General features: G+C 45.6%; 1 protein-coding gene across 1 annotated transcript in view; it reads left to right on the top strand.

Moving 5' to 3' along the window:
• Positions 1-244: 244 nt before the first annotated feature.
• The window catches only part of CSMD1 (CUB and Sushi multiple domains 1), a gene marked incomplete at both ends in the record, with an annotated part of 1,592,168 nt that continues 1,573,734 nt past the window's right edge, over positions 245-18,678 (top strand). The window contains one exon of the mRNA XM_080710482.1: positions 245-332. Within this exon, the coding sequence (XP_080566608.1) occupies positions 245-332 (88 nt within the window). The remainder of the gene's footprint in view (positions 333-18,678) is intronic.

Here is an 18,678-nt window from a genome sequence, read left to right as displayed (position 1 = left end):
CCCCGGCCGGCCCTGGTGCCAGCCCGCGGCGGCCGGCGGCCGGAGCAGCTCAGCCTCGCAGCGGCTCGGACCAGATGCTGCGAGCGCGGAGCGAGCCGGGCGCCCAGACCTGCGGGAGGCGGCGGCTGCGCGGGGCGCGGGACCCGGACCTCTCCGCCGCGCCTCGCCGCTGAGCCCGGCTCGGTGCACCGCCGGCGCCGAGGAGAGCCCGCGGGCGTCGTGCGCGTGTGGAATATCTGCAGACATGGCTGCGTGGAGGAGCTTCAAGTCGCTGCTGCTGCTGCCCGCGGTGCCGCTGGCTCTGTGCGCGGGGCTCCTGGCCGCAGCGAAGGGTAAGAGAGGCCGATCGGGTCCCCCGGGAGGCGGCCGACCCCAGCGAGGCCCCGCTCCGCCGCGAGCGAGGGTCGGTCTGGGGTCCGCAGGGCTCCGGCCGGCGGGCTCTCCATTAAGGGCGCTCGGGGAACGCGGTGCCCGGGATGGGGCGCCCCTCGCGCCCTCGCCGGCCCCCGCCCCACCCCCGCCTTCCCTTCCCTCGGGGCTCGAACCGGGGGTCCCTGGGCTCCGGGCGCGGGGTGTCAGGGAGAGCCGAGCCCCGCGCGAGTGGGGCTGACCCCGCGGCGTGGCGGGGCCCGGAGGTGGGCGCGCGGGGTCGGTGGCCGCCCCGCGTCCCAGGACTTTCTCCTCGGACCCGCACCTGGGAGCGCGGCCCGGCCTGGCGAGTTGGGGCTCCCTGCGCGGGCTGGGGGCGCAGCAGCCAAGCTCCCCGGGGCCGGCCTCCCGCGCGTCCTCACGCCCCATCCCCGCGCCCCTCTACCCCCTCCAGGACCCAGGGGCCTCGGGCAGCAGCCTCGGGGTCGCCCCCTTTTCCTTTTCCGCCGGATTTTGCTATTTGCAAGTTGTTCGGAGCTGGCAACCCGAGGGAGGCTAGCCCGGAGTTGTGGCCGGGCTTGCGCGCCGGGCGCCCCTCTGGACGTCCGCGGGGAAGGGTCCCTCCGGGTGCGTCCTGGGGCACTGGGCTTTCTCCTTGAGATGAGCCAGGGAATGCCTCGTCTCAGTAGACTATGGGCTGCACAGACTGGCTCGGCGAGGCTGGGGCACTTCTGTAGTCTGTGGACAGGAAGAGGAGAAAGGGAGAATATCGATCGATTTTCACATGGAAAGTAGCTGCCCCCTTCCCTCATTTCGCCATCCTAGGACGCTTCCCCAATCAGTCAGCACCCCGTCGTCGTCACGCTCGTGGGGATATCTATCTAGATGTCTCTCTCTCTTTTAAGGATGGAATAAAATTTTGTTTTATATGTATTTATTCGACGGTCACTCGCTGGTTCCCAGGAAAGCCCCTTTGCCTTTAGACACCCTTCGTCTTTCTCTCGAGGCCCCATTTCTCCAGTGGTCCAGATGCGAGGGCGCTGGAGAAGCGAGGAGGACTCCGTGTGGTCTGTGAAACTCCAGATCCGCCTGGAGGGAGCTGGGCAGGACCGAGGCGGGCTGGGCTCGCGGCGGCTTCCTCCCTGGGCGCGCAGGGCTAAGGAGCCCAGTCCGCCGCGCCGGCTTCTCCTCGGAGCACCCTCCCACCCCAAGGGTGCCTGTGGGATGCGCCCCGGGGCCCGCGGGGCGCGAGCCGCCAGCCTCAGCGGCTGGAGCTAGCGGTCGCTGGGGTGGGGAGCTCTCCACAGACTCCGACCCTTGCCCACCTGACCGGTGCGGTCAAGACGTCCTGCCTGCTGCGGAGGCACCACCGCCCAGGAGCGCCAGGCTGGCAGCCAGCGGCCTCCGCGACGTGGAGTAGCTGGGAGTTGGCAAGCTAGGCAGGAAAAGTGGAGGGCAGCGAGGGCTGCGTCCTGGGAGCTGGGCGCAGGTGTGTGCATCCCTGGGGCAGGCAGAAGGGAGCCAGGAGATGGAGCCCGGCTTCATAGCCCTTGAGCGCTTGCGGGAGGGGAAACACCTGCCACGCAACTCTGGAAAACTTCCCGCCCTTTCCCCGCACCCCGAGACCATCCAGGCCCGGGGAGGCGACCTGGCCTCTGAGCTCAGGCTCGGTTCCCTGGGAGTTCCGCACACTCGGATCTCCCTTCCCCCGCAATTAGCAGGGGTGGCTGCGTGGAGACAGCGCGGCCCTGGCTCGGCTGCTTAATAATCCGCACACGTGTGTGTCGGGCGGATTCCGCCCCCACGCGGGTGGGCTGCCGCGCGGCTCAGGCGGAGGCGGGGTGCGCAGGGGCAGGTCGTGGGCGGGGGCTGGGCAGGGCAGGGGGCACAGAGTCTGGGGGAGCCCGGACCCTGAAGGAAAGCTTCCAGAAATAGATAAATGATGGATGGATGGATGGATACGCTGATGCGCCTCTTGCGGGCCAGGACTGCAGATCCAGGCAGGAGAGACCAAGAAGCGGTCCGGCCCCTGCGCGCCCGGGCCGAGTCGTGTGTCTGTGTCTCTGTGCGTGTGCGCGCGTGCTCGCGCCCAGGGAGACCCGGGTGCTAGGACGGACGCCGAGCCCCGCCACTGGCCCGCGCGGTGGTGGGTGCCGGGCTCCTCCGCGAGCGGGGCGGGCCTGGGTCCCCGCATCTCTCCGCCCCTGCGAGGTCAGGTGGGGCGCGCGGCCGCCAGCAGGTGGAAGGCGGCGGCTGGTGACGCGGGCGCCCGAGTCGCTGGGGCTGGCCACGCAGAGGCGGGTGGCCAAGGTCGGGCCTCCCCACTTGGCTCCGGGCTCGCTGCCCGCGCCGGGGTCGCCGGCGCCTGCGCACCCAGGGCCTTTCCTCCATCCGAGCGCTCCGGGGAGGGCTCAGGCCATCACCAGCACCCGCAGATGCTCCGCGCGCCCAGGTGGCGGCTCGCGCGGTGGCAGAGGCAGGCGCGGAGTTTTGGGTACCTGGGGCACAATTCGTGACCTGTTTGCGGAGTCGTGAGGGGCTGCTGGCGGCCCTGCTGAGGTCGGGGGAACCCTTTCCCGTGGGTTGCGGAGCAGGAGCTGCATCTGGTTGTTCTGCACTCTTCCAGGCAAGGTGGGGCACACCCAGCATTGGCCCCTGGGTCTTCTTTTCCTCTCTGGTAATTAATGGTGTTGTAAAGGTTCAATCTCAGATGCAAGCATCTCTGTAAAAGCACGTTGCCAGACATCACAAGTCAAGGAGGAAGCTTTGAAGTGTTTTCATCTGGCAGATCGGTGGAATAGTTCATTCTGTGGTCACTAGTTTAGATCTGTGCCCTTAATCCAGGGCTGACTATCCGATATTTGAGCAAACAAACTTTGTTTCCGAGTCCTGGCTTACATATGTGCAGAGAAGGGAATATAGGCCTTGGCAGACATTGCTGGGAAAGCGTCCTAAAAGTGCACAAAAGACTGGCCCAAGCCTGGGAGCCAGGAAGTGGGGCATCGCTCAGGTGACTGGAACAGTCGCTCTTCCAGCCTTCAAAGACACTTCTAAACACACACTGTGGAGTTTCCACAGAAACCATGTAACTGGACCGCCAGGGAGAAAGTTCCTCCCCATCCTGCAAGCTTCCACTTGTGTTAGGTCTTAAGATCTTCATGTGACCAAAAAGATGCTAATTTACTGGTCAAATTCTTCTGTAGCAGGACCTTACCTTTGTGTGTCTCCTGATGAGATTAGGAGACTCTGGTGCAGAAAAACTTGGATAGAAAAGCCCAAATCCAGCACATACTAGAATCCCCCGATAAAAGTAAAAAAAGGAGAATCTTTTATCTGATGTGACAGGTTTTGCAAACCTGAAGGCTAGGGTACTGACATCACATGATATCTCATGGCACCAGTCCAGAGAAGGAATGAGCAGGTAGTGTCAGGGTGGTAGAATTCCCAGGCCCCAAGCACCTGGGCTCTCAGAGGCTGGAGGAGGGGCTGTTCTCATACAGGCTTTCAGCTGGCCCATCATGCTTGGCAAGAAGACTGTCACAAGGCCTGTGCTTGAGAGTTCCTTCAGCAAAGACTTCTCCTCTGGGACTCTGCTTCCTTACCCTTCACTTTGTCATCTCAAACAAACACAAACACAGCTTTGAAAATGTCTAGAAACTGGTTCTGCTTCCTTTAAGAAATAGATAAACAAAGGCTCAGTGGCCACTTGGTGCTCATCGTGGGAGGATCCAGCAAATCCAGTGTAGACATTTCTGAGCTGTCAAAATGCAAATGGCATATTGAATACTCTATGTGCAACTGAATTTTAATTATGCTTGTTAGCCTTTTTCTTTCTTTCTTTCATTCTTTCTCTTTTCAGCTCACATACATGTGATTTAGGCTGTATTTTCATGCTTTGTCTACAGTTTTATATATATATATTTCTCCCTGTTGGTTTTTTCCCCTCTTTTAAGACAATTCAGAAGTCACATGGATAGTCCTTGCACATAGAAAGCGATACAGATATATCTTATCTGAATTCTACTTAATAACTAATAAATCAGGGGAAGAGATCTGAGTAAAGGTGTAGATGTTCTGTAGGCCACACTATTTGTGCCTTTGAGATGCACAGGTGCATTGAAGGTCTGTTGGCCCTTAGGCCAGGCAATAGAAACTTAGACTTCAAGAGGAGTCGGGGCAATGATCAAATCAGATCAGTCTGATTCTGTGGCTTGGCCACCATATCAACAGAGGCAGACAGTTTTTAAACCAGGAGGACTGGCATGGATATGCAATCTGAGGCAAGAAAGAAAGAAAGAAAGAAAGAAAGAAAGAAAGAAAGAAAGAAAGAAAGAAAGCAAACAGCTGTCTTGGCTGTGCAGAGATGAATTACCCCTACGAATACTGCTTTCAGGTGTATTTAGCTCACTGTGTACCTATTCCAAACTACTCTCTACTACAGAAATCCAATAATGAGATTAGGTACTTTGCCCCAACTGCAGGAAAAGTCTTTCCCACAATATCCTTATGATGACCTTAATTGACCTTTGGTTTATGGATAGGTGTGATTTTAGGGTCAAACTTAGTCCCTAGTATCACAGTTGATAAATAGCAGGATTAATGTTTCTTATATATAAAAAAAGAGCAAGAAGAAATTGTGTAATTGAGCTGGCTAAAATGGACTGAAGCTTTGTGGAAGTAAGGCATACCTTGTCTTCCCCGAAGGCAAACCAATCTTTGAGGATGCAGATTATGAATCAGTTCTTTTTTAAGAGTTCAGCTACAGCATTCTTTAAACCATTTTTAACAACCAAGCATTTTGGGGATAGGAAGATATTGCCAATGCTTTAGGGACATTTCCAGATCTTTCTCGATCCTCAAGCATCTTTGTCCTAGGTACCTGAAAGATGCCTTCTCCACTAGGCACCCTACTGAATGTCTTGCAAACATTCCACTGAAGACTAACGTTTTCACATAGTAACTTGAGTTAGAGTTAATGTTATTTGAATCTATGATGACAACATTTATCTCCATCTAAAACCTCTCTGGTAGAAAAAACCCAATCCAACCCAACTAAACAAACAAAAATACATACAGGAATATATCCCAGGTAAAAATCACTACTATAACCCTTATGTCATTAATATAATTTGTGATTTGTTGATTAAGACCTTCCTGCTTTATACTAGTTTTAACTCAGGGACAGTAGTGGAAGTGGGAGGACTAGTTTAGTCTTGTCATTGCATCCAAATACATGTGGATGGAAGGGGTTCTTCTGCCGCAGTACACGCAGTCCTCATTTAATTTTGACTGTGCTTTGTAAAGGGTAAGTCAGGAAAGTCTTGAAATATGATTTAAAGACTCTAGTTGCCACTGGTATGACACAATGGAAGTGTATATCTGAAGGAACCAGATTGCTTGTATCACTTTCCAGTTTTGTATGTTTATTTGTTTGTTTTACCACCTAGTAAAATTATACAGGATACTGGTCTTGATTCTAAGTGCTTTTTTTTTTTAATTTTAGACACTCTCAGCTTCAATAAAATTCAAGAAAAACTAATATGACATGTAGGTGTTATAAAGAAAAAAACACACATTTTTGTTTGAATTATCCAGAAAATCGTAAGCCACACGCGCCCCAGGGGAAGTGGGGCAGCTTTTGAAGCCAGGTGTCTTGACGGGCAACAGGGCTTTTCATATACTGACCCTGCTCATCACCTTGGTGGTTGCGGAAGAGGACAGTATGACTGTGGTGTAGAGCCATTGAATGTGCCTGTGTATACTTCCTGAGCCTGAGAAACATGTGTTTCACTCTTGGTTCAGTGCATACCCCATGGTCTCTCCTCCATGGGATTTTCTTTAAGTGTATGTATTTTTTATTAATACCCTGACCACCTATCCTTAGGAAATCCTGATACTGAGAACACAGATAGTGCTATACTCTGAGTTCCAGAAGCATGGTTAAATATGATTTTAAACTTCAAGGTGGCTGTAATATGTATGTGATATATAATATATTATATATTATACATGTATTATATATATTATATATCTATCATTGTAATGTATGCTTTATATTAAATGCAGATAGATTTTATCAATTTTTCTATCACTTCCTCCTTTTCAATAAAATGCATGAAGATCTTAATTATTTATAGACCAATCATTAATCCTTTATAGACTAATTAGCCCGCAGTGATTTCGCGATGAATACACTACAGGATGAAGCCATGCAGTTGTTGAGAGGGCTCCTTCTATATTGCCAATGCCTCTGTTATCAGCGTTCACCGTGTTATGCCACTGAGTCTTTTCTAAAGCCTAAGATTCAAGCTCCTTGTCCGTAGTGTTTATATTACAGAAAGACTTCAAGGGATAATTATACTCTTTCATATAAAAATACTGTTCGAATGAATTATTTTATTTTTTCTTTTACTGTTTAGTATACTCTGATGTGATTAGTGTTATGTAAGACAGAGCTAAATGTTAGATTAAAATTTGAATTATGTGGGGAATGATCTCTAATGAATTAAAAGCCTTTGAAATTAATTGTGAATTCTAAGCATACGTTTTCTAGATGCCTGGAGAATCCCTATGCCTTTATCCAGAGAAACTTATTTCTCCTCTTGATTTAATAGGAAGTGTCTTCATTGATCTCTTACAAGTTGGTAATTTTCTCCAGGAATTTGACGTTCATTTGTGTTATTAGGAAATGAGCCATCCTTGACCCTCAGTGACATCGCTGCGCTTCCTGGTCCTGCCTCGTGGCTCTCTGAGGAAAGTCCACTTGGTCATCCAATCAGCAAATTGCCAGGGCCACTCTGTGGTGGCTCTTATGCAAGCCTGGTAGTCTACAGGGCGGGAGGAAGCTGCTCCCTATGGCAAAGATAGGTTCTCCAAGAAGAGCTAGTGTTTTTGTTTTAAAAATAGACAGTAGGCATATTTATACAGACCATCAACTACTTTGCCACCATCATTCAAACTATCTTCTTATCTTTTAATTGCTTGTGTCTAGGAGAGTGTTTTGTTTGGATGCATAGGGCAGCTGGGGCTAGTTTGGGCTCTCAGGCTGTGATAGGTGCTTTATATTTGAAAAGGGGCCCTGTCCAGGGGAGAAGAGGCACAGTTTTTACAAGAAATTAACAAAATTGATCAGATTCTTTCTTTTTGCTCCATACATTTATTTGGCATGATTTCTTCACTTCTCTTTCTAATTCTTTTTTTCCTTCCTTTACAAAATATTTTTATTGTGGCAACTCTGGTGAACCCAGCTCTTGGGATTTTCTTTAGTTTCTGGAGGTCCTCAGGTTGCAGGTTCATTGCTTGTCAGACTTATTTCATTTCACATGGAGACAACGTGACCTTAAATAGAAATATTCTTGCTAGGCGTGGTGGTGCATGCTTGTAATCCCAGTAGCTGGGAGGCTGAAACAGGAGGATTGAGGTTCTCATCCAGTCTCAACTTTTTAGTGAGGTCCTCTGAAACTTAGTGAGATCTTGTTTCAAAATAAAGAATAAAAACAGGGCTGAGGGTGTAACTTGGAGGTAGAACACCCCTGGTACCGCGCCCCCCAAAAATAAAAAAGTATTCCTAATGCTTTTCTTTTAACAAATTGTTGCTCATATCAAGATAAATTCATTTTAAAAAGCCATAGTGTTACTGTTCTGTGGAAGAATTCTCTTCACTGACTGACATCAGTAAGTATCTGGGTAGAGCTAGATCACTGGCGAACATACACAACTTTCAGCCTGTTATGATCCTTAGTGATGAAGATGCGGAGCCCACGGCAGAGGATGGTATGGTAATGTCTCAGAAGAGATGAATAGTAATGATCACTCTGTGCAGGTGAAGAGTGACGGCCGATGCTGAGCAGAGGCACCTGGGTCAGTGCAGTCAGAGCTCCAGAGCGCAGGCTCCTCACTCATCCATTTTCACAGAGGTTAGAGGAACTAGCTTGCCTAGTCCGAGCTTTCAATCCCACTGTAGCAGAAAATAGAAAGAAAGTCACTGCATCTAATCAGTAGCCTATATGATAAGGGCATCGATGTCCGCCCTGTACTGAAGGGCAGTTTCTCAGGAGGTAAAGGTTAACGGAGTCTCAGGAATGGAGGAGCAAAGGATGGAGAAGCATCAATGAGCTGAGTGGAGACTGGTCACACTCTCATTTGAAAGTCATGTATTTCTCTGATACTAGAGTCCTTGCCCTTTTTAAAACCTGTTATTCTGTTCTGCAAATTCCCAATGAGGACTACATTCACTGTTCTGGGGTTTTTGTAATGACCTCAGGATGACACACCAACAGAACCTGAGGTGTGGAAGAAAAAGCCCCACATGGCGTCCTGGTGGTGTATCCTGGCCTCGGAAGTACTGTGCACACTTCTAAGACAGCCAGGTGCCCGCCCACAGTCCTGCAGAGCCCGCCCTCCTCTGACTTCCCCAGCCACCCCAGCTCTCCCCTGTGCTGCCCCTGGGGTCTTCTGCTAAACCAGGTGGAAGGTACCTACCTGTACCTGAGCGCTCTGTCTCGGACTCACCTCGTGCAGTTTCCAGTCCACCCCTTGTTATCTCTACCTCAGCTGGATGGCCCAATTTCACCTTTCATCAATGTTTTGTTATCACTTACTACATTTAACAGTTATTAGTAATAATGTAGGAAACCACAAGTTTAAGATGTTCAAAAAGAAAAATGTTCTTACCTGGGAATGGTGGCACAGGTCCGTAATCCTAATACTTGGAGGCTAACACAGGAGGGTCACAGGAGGTCAGCCTCAGCACCTGAGCGATGCCCTGTTTCAAAGAAAATAAAAAGAGTAAAATAGGAAGGGCTGGGAGTGTAGTTCAGGGATAGAATGCCTCTGGGTTCAACCTCCAATACCAAATACCTATGAATCTCTTCCTGCTTGTTGGTGTGGTTTGCTGTGTTTGAAACAGAACTCCATAGAACTCAAAGACAGGGCAGACAGTGAGCAGCAGAGGCCTGGCTTCTTACTTACTGCTTCTTTAATGAACAAGCACATATGATCAGCTCATGCCATTCTGGGCATAATTTTTAGTGAATAATAATAATAATAATAATAATAATAATTAGTATTATTATATAACAATTTTTAGTATGTTGTATCTATTTGCTGAAATGCTCACAGAAGAGGGATGACCTATAAAATGAATAAGAATGATTTCTCCAAGTAAATGCACATGACATATTTATTCACACACCGAGACTCGAACTTGCCCAAACAACCAGCTTTGGAACCTTTTATCCCAGCTGCTCTCTTACCATGCTTATCTGAGTGCCTTGAATTTCTTTTCCATGACTATCTCTCTTTGTATACAAAGGAAAGTACCCCAGGTGTTTGCATTTTCTTTTCCAGTGACAATAATTTGAGAGCTTGCTCCACCCATACCTATGTCTCTCCACAATGGGCATTTTGACTGCTGTATCTCTGAGATTTTTAATTAAAAAAATTACATAAAAAATGTCGAACAAAGACAAACTAATCAGTCTCTTTATTTTACAAGGACAATTACAGAATTATCTTTCGTGTGTTCTTTAGTGTTTTTTGGCAACAAGCAGAGATGCGGAAGGGGCATGTTGTCAGGGTACTGCGAAGAGGAGACACCCCTTGACCTGCGAGGATGAGAAGATGGCCCCACTGAACTTTGTGCTATGATTTATATATCCTAGCAAATGTGTTTTTCTTTCAATTTGTATGATGGATGGACAATAAGAGGCCTTCTAAAAAGAGTCGGTAGAAAAATACTACATGAAGTGTTCCATGACAAGGGGAGGGAGCTATCATTTCTTCTGAAGTGGGTTCCTTCTATTTTGGATTTTAAGAACAGAGCGTATGAGAAGTAGAAAAGGATATAAGTTAGAGACTTGGTGTCATTTATGAGAGCCTTAAAACCAGAATAAGAGATCGGATGTGATTTTTACACCCTTCGACCACAGTGTTCATTCTTTGTCCCGAAATAAGAGATAGAGACAGCCCAAGGTATTTGCAGCAAGATAATCTGATGCTATCCTCAATTCCTTGTTCATTTCTGGGCAGGACCAGATGCCACCAGGAGAAGCTACAGAGAGAGGAGAATAAGGGCAGGTGGGTGGGGCTGCTTCCACTGGGATGATGTTTCTCTTAGTGATTGGTCATACACAGCTTCATGCAACACCTGTTGACTACCGTACAGTATCTATGGGTCAGAACTCTGTGTACAGTGGAACTAAGTCCCTCTTAGGTCTTATGAGTAGCAGTCAAGTGTTGGCTGGGACCTATACTAAGGAAGAGTCCACTGCTAGACCCTCTGGCAGCTGGCAGGGCCGTCCCTGTGGTTGGAGGACTGACGCCCGGGTTCTGCTGGCTCTTTGCTCCAGTTCCTAGAGGCTGCTCAGAGCTCTTTGCTACCTGAGATTTGACTAGAAAATCCAAAGCCAGAGAAGGGAAGGGATGGCAAGGAGGGAGAAAAGGAAGAGAGGAAGATGGGGGAAGATTAGAGAGAGAGAGACCGGGAAAATGGGCCGATAAAATTTTACATAAATCCTAAACCCATAGCCTATACTCCTAACCCTGTGCAGCTCATCATTTTTGCCCTGTTCTACTGCTCAACACCAAGTCACCAGTCCTATTCCTAACGCCAGGCAGCAGAAGCACAGCAGGGCATATATTGCAGCAGGGAAAGTTTTCTTATGAATGTGCTAATCACACATTTCTAGGAAAACAAAAGGGAACTTTACAATTGATAAGCAAAGAGCCCAGAGGACCTGCCTAAAGAGCATCAATAGATATAGATATATAATTTACATAAGAACAGCAGTAAATGTAGGAAAGCATACCCACACTTATTAATGAAAAGACTACAAATGAAACCCTGATCTTTTCCCCCAGGGAACTTTGAGGCCATGCTCGATATACTCAATTTTGGCAGGTGTATGGGGAGAACATCTCCACACTGTGGAATAATCTGGAACAATTAGTGTGGTGTGTGAGGAGAGCCTTTGACCAACCAAAATTCTAAATTACAGATGTTTTAACTTAGAAATGAGATATATCCTGCTGCAACAAATGCCTACTCCTCTCAGGAGCCTCATTGAAAGCAAGAAACTGGGCAGAACTTACATGTCCATCACCCTAACATGGGTAGAGAAATTCTTGTACTATACACTGGAATACTTGCATGAAAGTGTTATCAAAGCACCGAGTTGGAAATTCGAAACACTCTGCCTAGTTACATTCCATTTTCATGTGGGAAAAGAAAGCAAGCTACTTCTACTCTCACAGCTAAGAATAGTTGAGGAACGCAGACCTATCTCAGAATTGGTGTGTGCATTTTTGTGTGACTGCGGTAAATACATCTAAATAGAATAATAAAATTTTAATTTAAAAAGATTACCTTAAAGAGAAGCAACAAAATGGAGACAGACTCTAAAATGTATGAACTTCAAGTGAACTTCAAGTTTTAGGTCCAAATTTCTCTGTTTTCTTGTGTCCAGACCAAAGTGTCTTCCCCAAGTTTTCAGAGAAAATGGAGGCAGAACACAGTCTGGAGACTATGCCTCTTGAAGGCCAAACCCCCTCCCCTGCACCCTTGGTCCATCTGTCTATCCTGCAGGCAGTGACCCACCTGTCTGGCCCCACCTCACTTGGAACTTTACCACTGATAAAGGGAAAGCAAGCAGCAACTCTCCCTCCTGATGTAATGCTGGAGAAGTTTTGGGCTTAAATTTAAACCCCAGATTATCCTGGCAGCTGCAGAAGCACAGCGTTGAACCTTGAAGCTCAGAGCCCCACGGCCTCTACTTGTGGCACAGAGCCCTCAGTGGGATGGGTGTGTTAAAGGATTTTGTAGCTTTGTTAAACACTTAACTATAGTAATTTGCTTGAGGCCTTCAAAAAACACGCTTCCTTGATGCCATTGTGTGAACTTGTTAATGTATTTTATATCAGCAGAACCTGAACTACGTATTTGCCATTGTAAAATACTTAATTCTGAAGAACCCGGGACCTGCATCTCACCACATCAAAATATGTGTGTGAGGCCTGCTCCGATTGGTACAATGAGATCACGTTTTTATATATTGTAACGATTAAAATAAATTGAATGATGAACCAGCAGATTTCAAAGAAATAACAACCAGCTCATTATTTAGTTTGACAGTTAATATCGCATGATAGAAATAATAATTTTCAGTTTCTATGTGCCTAGGGCCCTCCTAGGAGAAGACAGCTAGACAGGAGGGCTCTGTGTTTTGTACAAGAGAGCAGCTGTTATGGGCCTGAATGATCAGGGTTCAGGTCCCTCATCCAACCCTCATACAATGTGTCTTTGGAAATATTAAACTCTTCAACCACCCTGTTCTTTATCTCTGCAAAGGGGATGTCAGCTGAAGTCTATATTGTTAGGATTAGATGAACAAGACAAAAAGCATAGGACATGGTGTGGTACTTGCCAAGCTTAGATATTTATTAGCACCTCTTTTATTATAGCAACCAAAACAATAAAAGCCCTCAGTTCCATGCAAAGTACCCTCAGAAGCAATATCGGGGTAAATAGTATTTTTCGGTGGAGAAATTATTTGTAGGTGGATATGAATAATTATGCTTAGATGTAGTGAGTAATAATGCATCCTCAAGGAGCCTAATAAGCCTCCTTCTGGAGTCATCTGAAGTATGTAACATGCCTTTATATATCTTGCTTCATATGCAAAAAAAATGCACATCAATAAGGTGCAGTGACACGTTCGATCAAGCTAGTCACTTGAATGTGCTCATCGGCTTCAGCCTCAATTACATGAAAGCCTGAGCTGCGGAGAAGGACGTGTTTTTGACTTCATTGACGATGAGGAAGCCATGGGAGTCAGAAGTGTGCCGGAGCCAGCCGGCAAAGTACGGGTTCTGAAGAGAGGCGTGAGGATGAAGAATTCTACTCTTAAGAATTTGATTCTCAGAATATTTAATTTATTCTAACGTGGGGGGATTGCCAGCCCACTATCTCTACTGGCCGAACCCTGCTCCTGGGTCAATATTTTCTACTGGTCGACAAGTACTCCTGGGTCAGTATTCTCCATTGGGAGGACCCTGGGTATGTTTTCCAGAGGTATTTATTCAGTTACAGGTCAACCAGAATACAGTAAAGACCAATCCAAAGCACATATATTACAGGTAGGTTAATCAGCACCCTCATGCCATTACCATCTGATCTTCTCCCAGACCTTTTACTCTGAACTTTCCATGACCCCAAACCTTGTTGACTCTGGGCGAAGGACAGTCAGCTGAGTCAGAAATATTCTTGTAGGGGAAAGCCTTAATGGCTCCCTACAGAAGTGACCAGGAAAGACAGAAACAATGCAGCAAACAGGAGAAAACATTTGAAATTTACTCAAAAAGAGTCAGTTTGTCTAAAGATCAGTTACAAGTATTCCCAAGAGCAATGCAGTCTGAATAAACACGTAGACTTTTCCAAGAACTTAATTTTGTCTATTTTTCTCATTTTTATTTTTCTTTGGTGATGAGGTAATTCTTCAGCACTTTTAATTACTCTCAAACATTAAAAGTATTCAATTATAGAGACTATCAAACATACAAAATATGTAAATAATCAATAAAATGTCATATCTCATCACTCAGCATCTACAATGGTTAACCAACAATAGCCAATCCTTCCCTCACCACAAGTCCCAGATATTGTATCATTGGTAATTTTTGTTATGCCTCTTAAAGTTGAGTTTTTTTAAACTCCCATTAGCATCACAATACTAATATTACACCTAAGAAGTAAAAAAAATGCTTAAATCCATCACATTTTCAGACTTTTGGATATTTGGGATTTCAAAAACCTCAAAATTTCTGACATAGTTTAACTTTTTCCTCTAACCTCTATCTGTAGTTTTTATAAACTAGATAAAAATTCTGGATCAAGATTGTGTGTGTGTGTGTGTGTGTGTGTGTGTGTGTGTGTGTGTATGTTTTGGGGATAGAACCCAGGTGTATTCTACATCTGAGCTATGATCCCATTCTTTTTATTTTTTATTTTGAAACAGGGTCCACTAAGTTGCAGAAGGCCTCACTAAGTTTCTGAGGCTGACTGACAGCCTGCAATCCTCCTAGCTCAGTCTTCCAAGTACTGAGATTACAGGCATGTGCAATTATGCCCGGCTGTTGTGTGTGTGTGTTTTACTTTTAACAAAGAATGTTTGAAATGGAGCAACTTGCCAATTAAGCTGGTCGAAAGTGCAGCTAACTAAGTTAATTTCTAGGCAATGTTGTCAATTGATTGTAGTTTTGAAGGTAAGAGCAATCAGGGGGATTTGAGTCCCTTGAGTTATTCAAATCTTCCAAATGGCTGGGGCCATTCAATGACTAAGGCTTCCTCTCCCTCTCCCTCCGCCTTCCCCGCCGCACCTGGAGAAGCCAGTATGGTCCAGACATCAGTGTGTCCTGGCCTTCACATTCCAGGTGTGGCTTCCTAATGTATCCCACTCTGACTCGGAGCTTATCGGGATGCTGTTTCTAGGAATGACACCATGTCAAGGCTGTGACTCACAGGTAGAATGCCCCTGGGTTCAAGCTATATTAACACACACACACACACACCCCAAAACACACTCAAAATGAAACACAAAACAACTAATAATCAAAACAACTAATAATCAAAACAAATCACAGTCAAAATTATATAAAACGCTCAAGGGCAGGTGGTTGATGGTGATGGTCATGGAGAATGAGTATGAACACTGATGTTAAAAGATGCACAGGTATTGTTGGATCAAATGGTAGATTTGCTCCCATTCTTCTGAGGATTCTCCACAGTGTTTTCCAAAGTGATTGCACTAATTTGCAATCCCACCAACAATGTTTTAGAGTTTCCACTTCTCCACATCCTCGCCAGCATCTGTTGTTGTTTGTGTTTTGAATGATTGCCATTCTAGTTGGAGTTCGGTGAAATCTTAGGGTAGTTTTGGTTTGCATCTCTCTGATTGCCAGTGATGTTGAGCATTTTTTCATGCATTTATTGGCCATTTGAATTTCTTCTTTTGTGAAGTGTCTATTTAGGTCACTTGCCCATTTTGTTATTGGATGCTTTGTTTTCTTAGTGTTGAGTTTCTTGAGTTCTCTGTATATTCTAGATATTAGTCCTCTATCGGAGGGGTAGGTGGCAAAAATCTTCTCCCATTCTGTTGGCTCTCAGTTGAGGTTCTTGACAGCTTCCTTTGCTGAACAGAGGCTCTTCAATTTCATGCAATCCTACTCATTGATTCGCCTTTTGTTGTGCCTTGGGGTCTTGTTGAGAAAGTTTTTATCTGTGCCTATGTGTTACAGTGTTGGACCTATGCCCTCTTCGAGGAGCCTTAAGCTCTCTGGTCTAATTTCCAAGTCTTTGATCCATCTTGAATTGACTCTTGTGCAGGGTGAGAAATTGGGATTAATTTCTAATTTTCTGCATATGGTTAACCAGTTTTGCCAACACCATTTGTTTAACAGGCTATCTTTTTTCCAGTGTGTGTTTTTAGCCTCTTTGTCAAAAATCAATTGGCTGAAAGTGTGTGGACTTGTTTCTGGATCTTTTATTCTGCTCCATTGGTCTATGTATCTGTTTTTGTGCCAGTACCATGCTGTTTTTATAACAAGCATGGCTTTGTAGTATAGTTTAAAGTCAGGTATTGTGATTCCTCCTGCATTGTTTTTGTTGCTGAGAACTACTTTGGCTATTCTGGGCCTTTTTTTATTCCAAATAAATTTAAGGACTGATTTTCTATGTTTGTGAGGAATGATCTTGGTAGTTTAATGGGCATTACGCTGAATCTGTAGATTACTTTTGGAAGTATGGCCATTTTGATAATATTAAGGAAACCAAACTACCAAATTAATGCATGTTAATCTATGTTCATAGCTGCACCACTCACCATAGCCAAACTGTGGAATCAGCCAAGATGTTCACCAACAGATCAATGGATTACAAAACAGAGATATGTACACACTGGAATTTACTCAGCCATAAAAAAATACAATTGCAGTATTTTCAGGGAAATGGATGGATCTTGAGGACATTATGCTAAGCAAGATTAGTCAGTCACAAAAAGTAAGGAATCGGATGCTTTCCCTAATATGTGAAAGCTAGGGTGAATGGGGTCATAGGAGGAACTCCAGGTGAAAAAGGAGATCCTATAGAGGAGCAAATAAGACAACCTAAGTGTGGGGATGGGTGGTGGGGAGAGGGAAACGCTTTAAAACGCATGATGTACTTATTCATATCAAAGTCAACCACTAAGCCAAGCATGGGAGGGAGGGACGGGGAGCAAGTGAGGTGGGGTCTGGGTGTGGGTTGGCTGGGTGATGTGTTCATTTATGTCTATACACGTGTTTTGCCCCATTATGATGTATAAATACAATGTACTAATAAAAATTAAATCTAAAAAAATAATAATAAAAGATGCATAGGGAGGACTACTTTATGTTTGCTCTGGTGAGTTCCACTATGGAAAACATCTGATACCTGCAGAATTAGGAGAAAAAGACAGCACCAACCATGTTCATTCCACCTCTCCCTGCGGTCCTGGGGCCCCAGGGGCTTTTCTTTATTTTAACAGCTGGCTAGCAGTGCACCTCCACACATCTTTAAGCAAGACTGCACTCAAATTTTTAAGTGCATATTTCATAAAGACTCCAGGGGAAGAAAGTAATGTCCACCACCCCTACCATATCAGATTGTCTTCCCAAGTGGAAGGCATTACCAGCAAGGACACGCTGGACATGGCGGGGGGGGGGGGTTATTAAAGCCAATAAAAATGCTGAAGCAGAATGCCGTCTCAGCTTACTTGGGATGGTGAGAAGAATCACAGATGTGTTTTGACACACACTGCATTTGTTTATAAGCTATTTCTAAATTATTGTGTTTTTTAAGACCTATTAAAATACCTCTCCTGAAGATTTCTATATTCACTGAGGCATATGCATTCAAAGAGCTAGTAAAATCTTAGGCGAAATGGAAATATTATGTATTCATTATGGGTATTTTATTAAAATTCTATTTAAGAAATTTATTTTACATTTTCTTCAAATTTCTTTGCTAATTTAGTGAAGTGTATATGTAGAGAAAATTAAATATTTTAAGTCATATTAAAATAAGCTACCAAAATGAATAGCTATTTAGACAGTTAGCCCGAGTATTTGTTAAAAAAAAAATTGTTACAGGGAAAACATCATGATTTGTGATCATCTCATAATAATCACCAACCAGTCGTTGACTTTGATATCTAGGAAGCCATTACCTACAACTATCCCAAAGCTCCACTCACCTCAGGTTGACATGAACGTCCATGGCACAACATTTCCTTTTTCAGGTTTCTTCTAGTAAATGAAATGATTTTTATCAGACCTACTAAATGAAATGATTCTTATCAGATATGGCTCATCTGAAACACAGGAGAAGCCATATTTGATCCCTGCCTGGCTGGCTCATCTTGGACTGCTCCAAGCTCTGTGAGCAGTATCTCCTCTGATTTTTCTTTCCTATTATTATACATCGTGATACACAGTTTATGTCACCTGTCACCGGTTGCCCAAGTCCTCCCTCCTTGGTGTGAGGTTGCTGTATTTGTGTGCGCAGTGCAGCAGAGGGAGCCGGGGGACCTGAGGGGAGCTGCGCCCGAGCCACCTTCCTCCTCCGTGACCTCATGTCAGAAGGCCACCTCTTACTCAGACGCAGCCTGTGAACCTGGGGCCTGCAGGAGGGGTTTCTCTTCCAACCTCTGCCGTTGTCCTGCTTTGGAATCTCTTTGGGTTTTAGTTTCTTCATTGAAAAGAAATGGCTTTGGATCTTCCACCATCAACCCTGATATTCTTTGACTTCTAATCTAAGGACAGTGGCCTTTGGCTAATCAGTGTATATTCAGAGGACTTCAGCAGAGTAATTTAAATTCAAAAAAAGCCACATACAGCCAGGAAATAGAAAAAAAATATGATGTGTGTGTGTGTGTGTGTGTGTGTTTGTGTATGTGTGTGTGTATGTGTCTGTGTGTGTGTGTATGTGTCTGTGTCTGTGTGTGTGTGTCTGTGTGTGTGTATGTGTCTGTGTGTGTGTGTGTCTGTGTCTCTGTGTGTCTGTGTCTCTGTGTGTGTGTATGTGTCTGTGTGTGTGTATGTGTCTGTGTGTGTGTGTTTGTGTGTGTGTATGTGTCTGTGTGTGTGTCTGTGTGTGTATGTTTGTGTGTGTGTCTGTGTGTGTGTCTGTGTGTGTATGTGTCTGTGTTTGTGTGTCTGTGTGTGTATGTGTCTGTGTGTGTGTGTCTGTGTCTGTGTGTGTCTGTGTCTGTGTGTGTGTCTGTGTGTGTGTATGTT

The sequence above is a fragment of the Muscardinus avellanarius genome, assembly GCF_963383645.1.
Source record: "Muscardinus avellanarius genome assembly, chromosome: 14".
NCBI classification, from domain to species: Eukaryota; Metazoa; Chordata; class Mammalia; order Rodentia; family Gliridae; genus Muscardinus; species Muscardinus avellanarius.
Note: the sequence above shows the minus strand (reverse complement) of the source record. Positions and strands in the feature narration are given on the sequence as shown.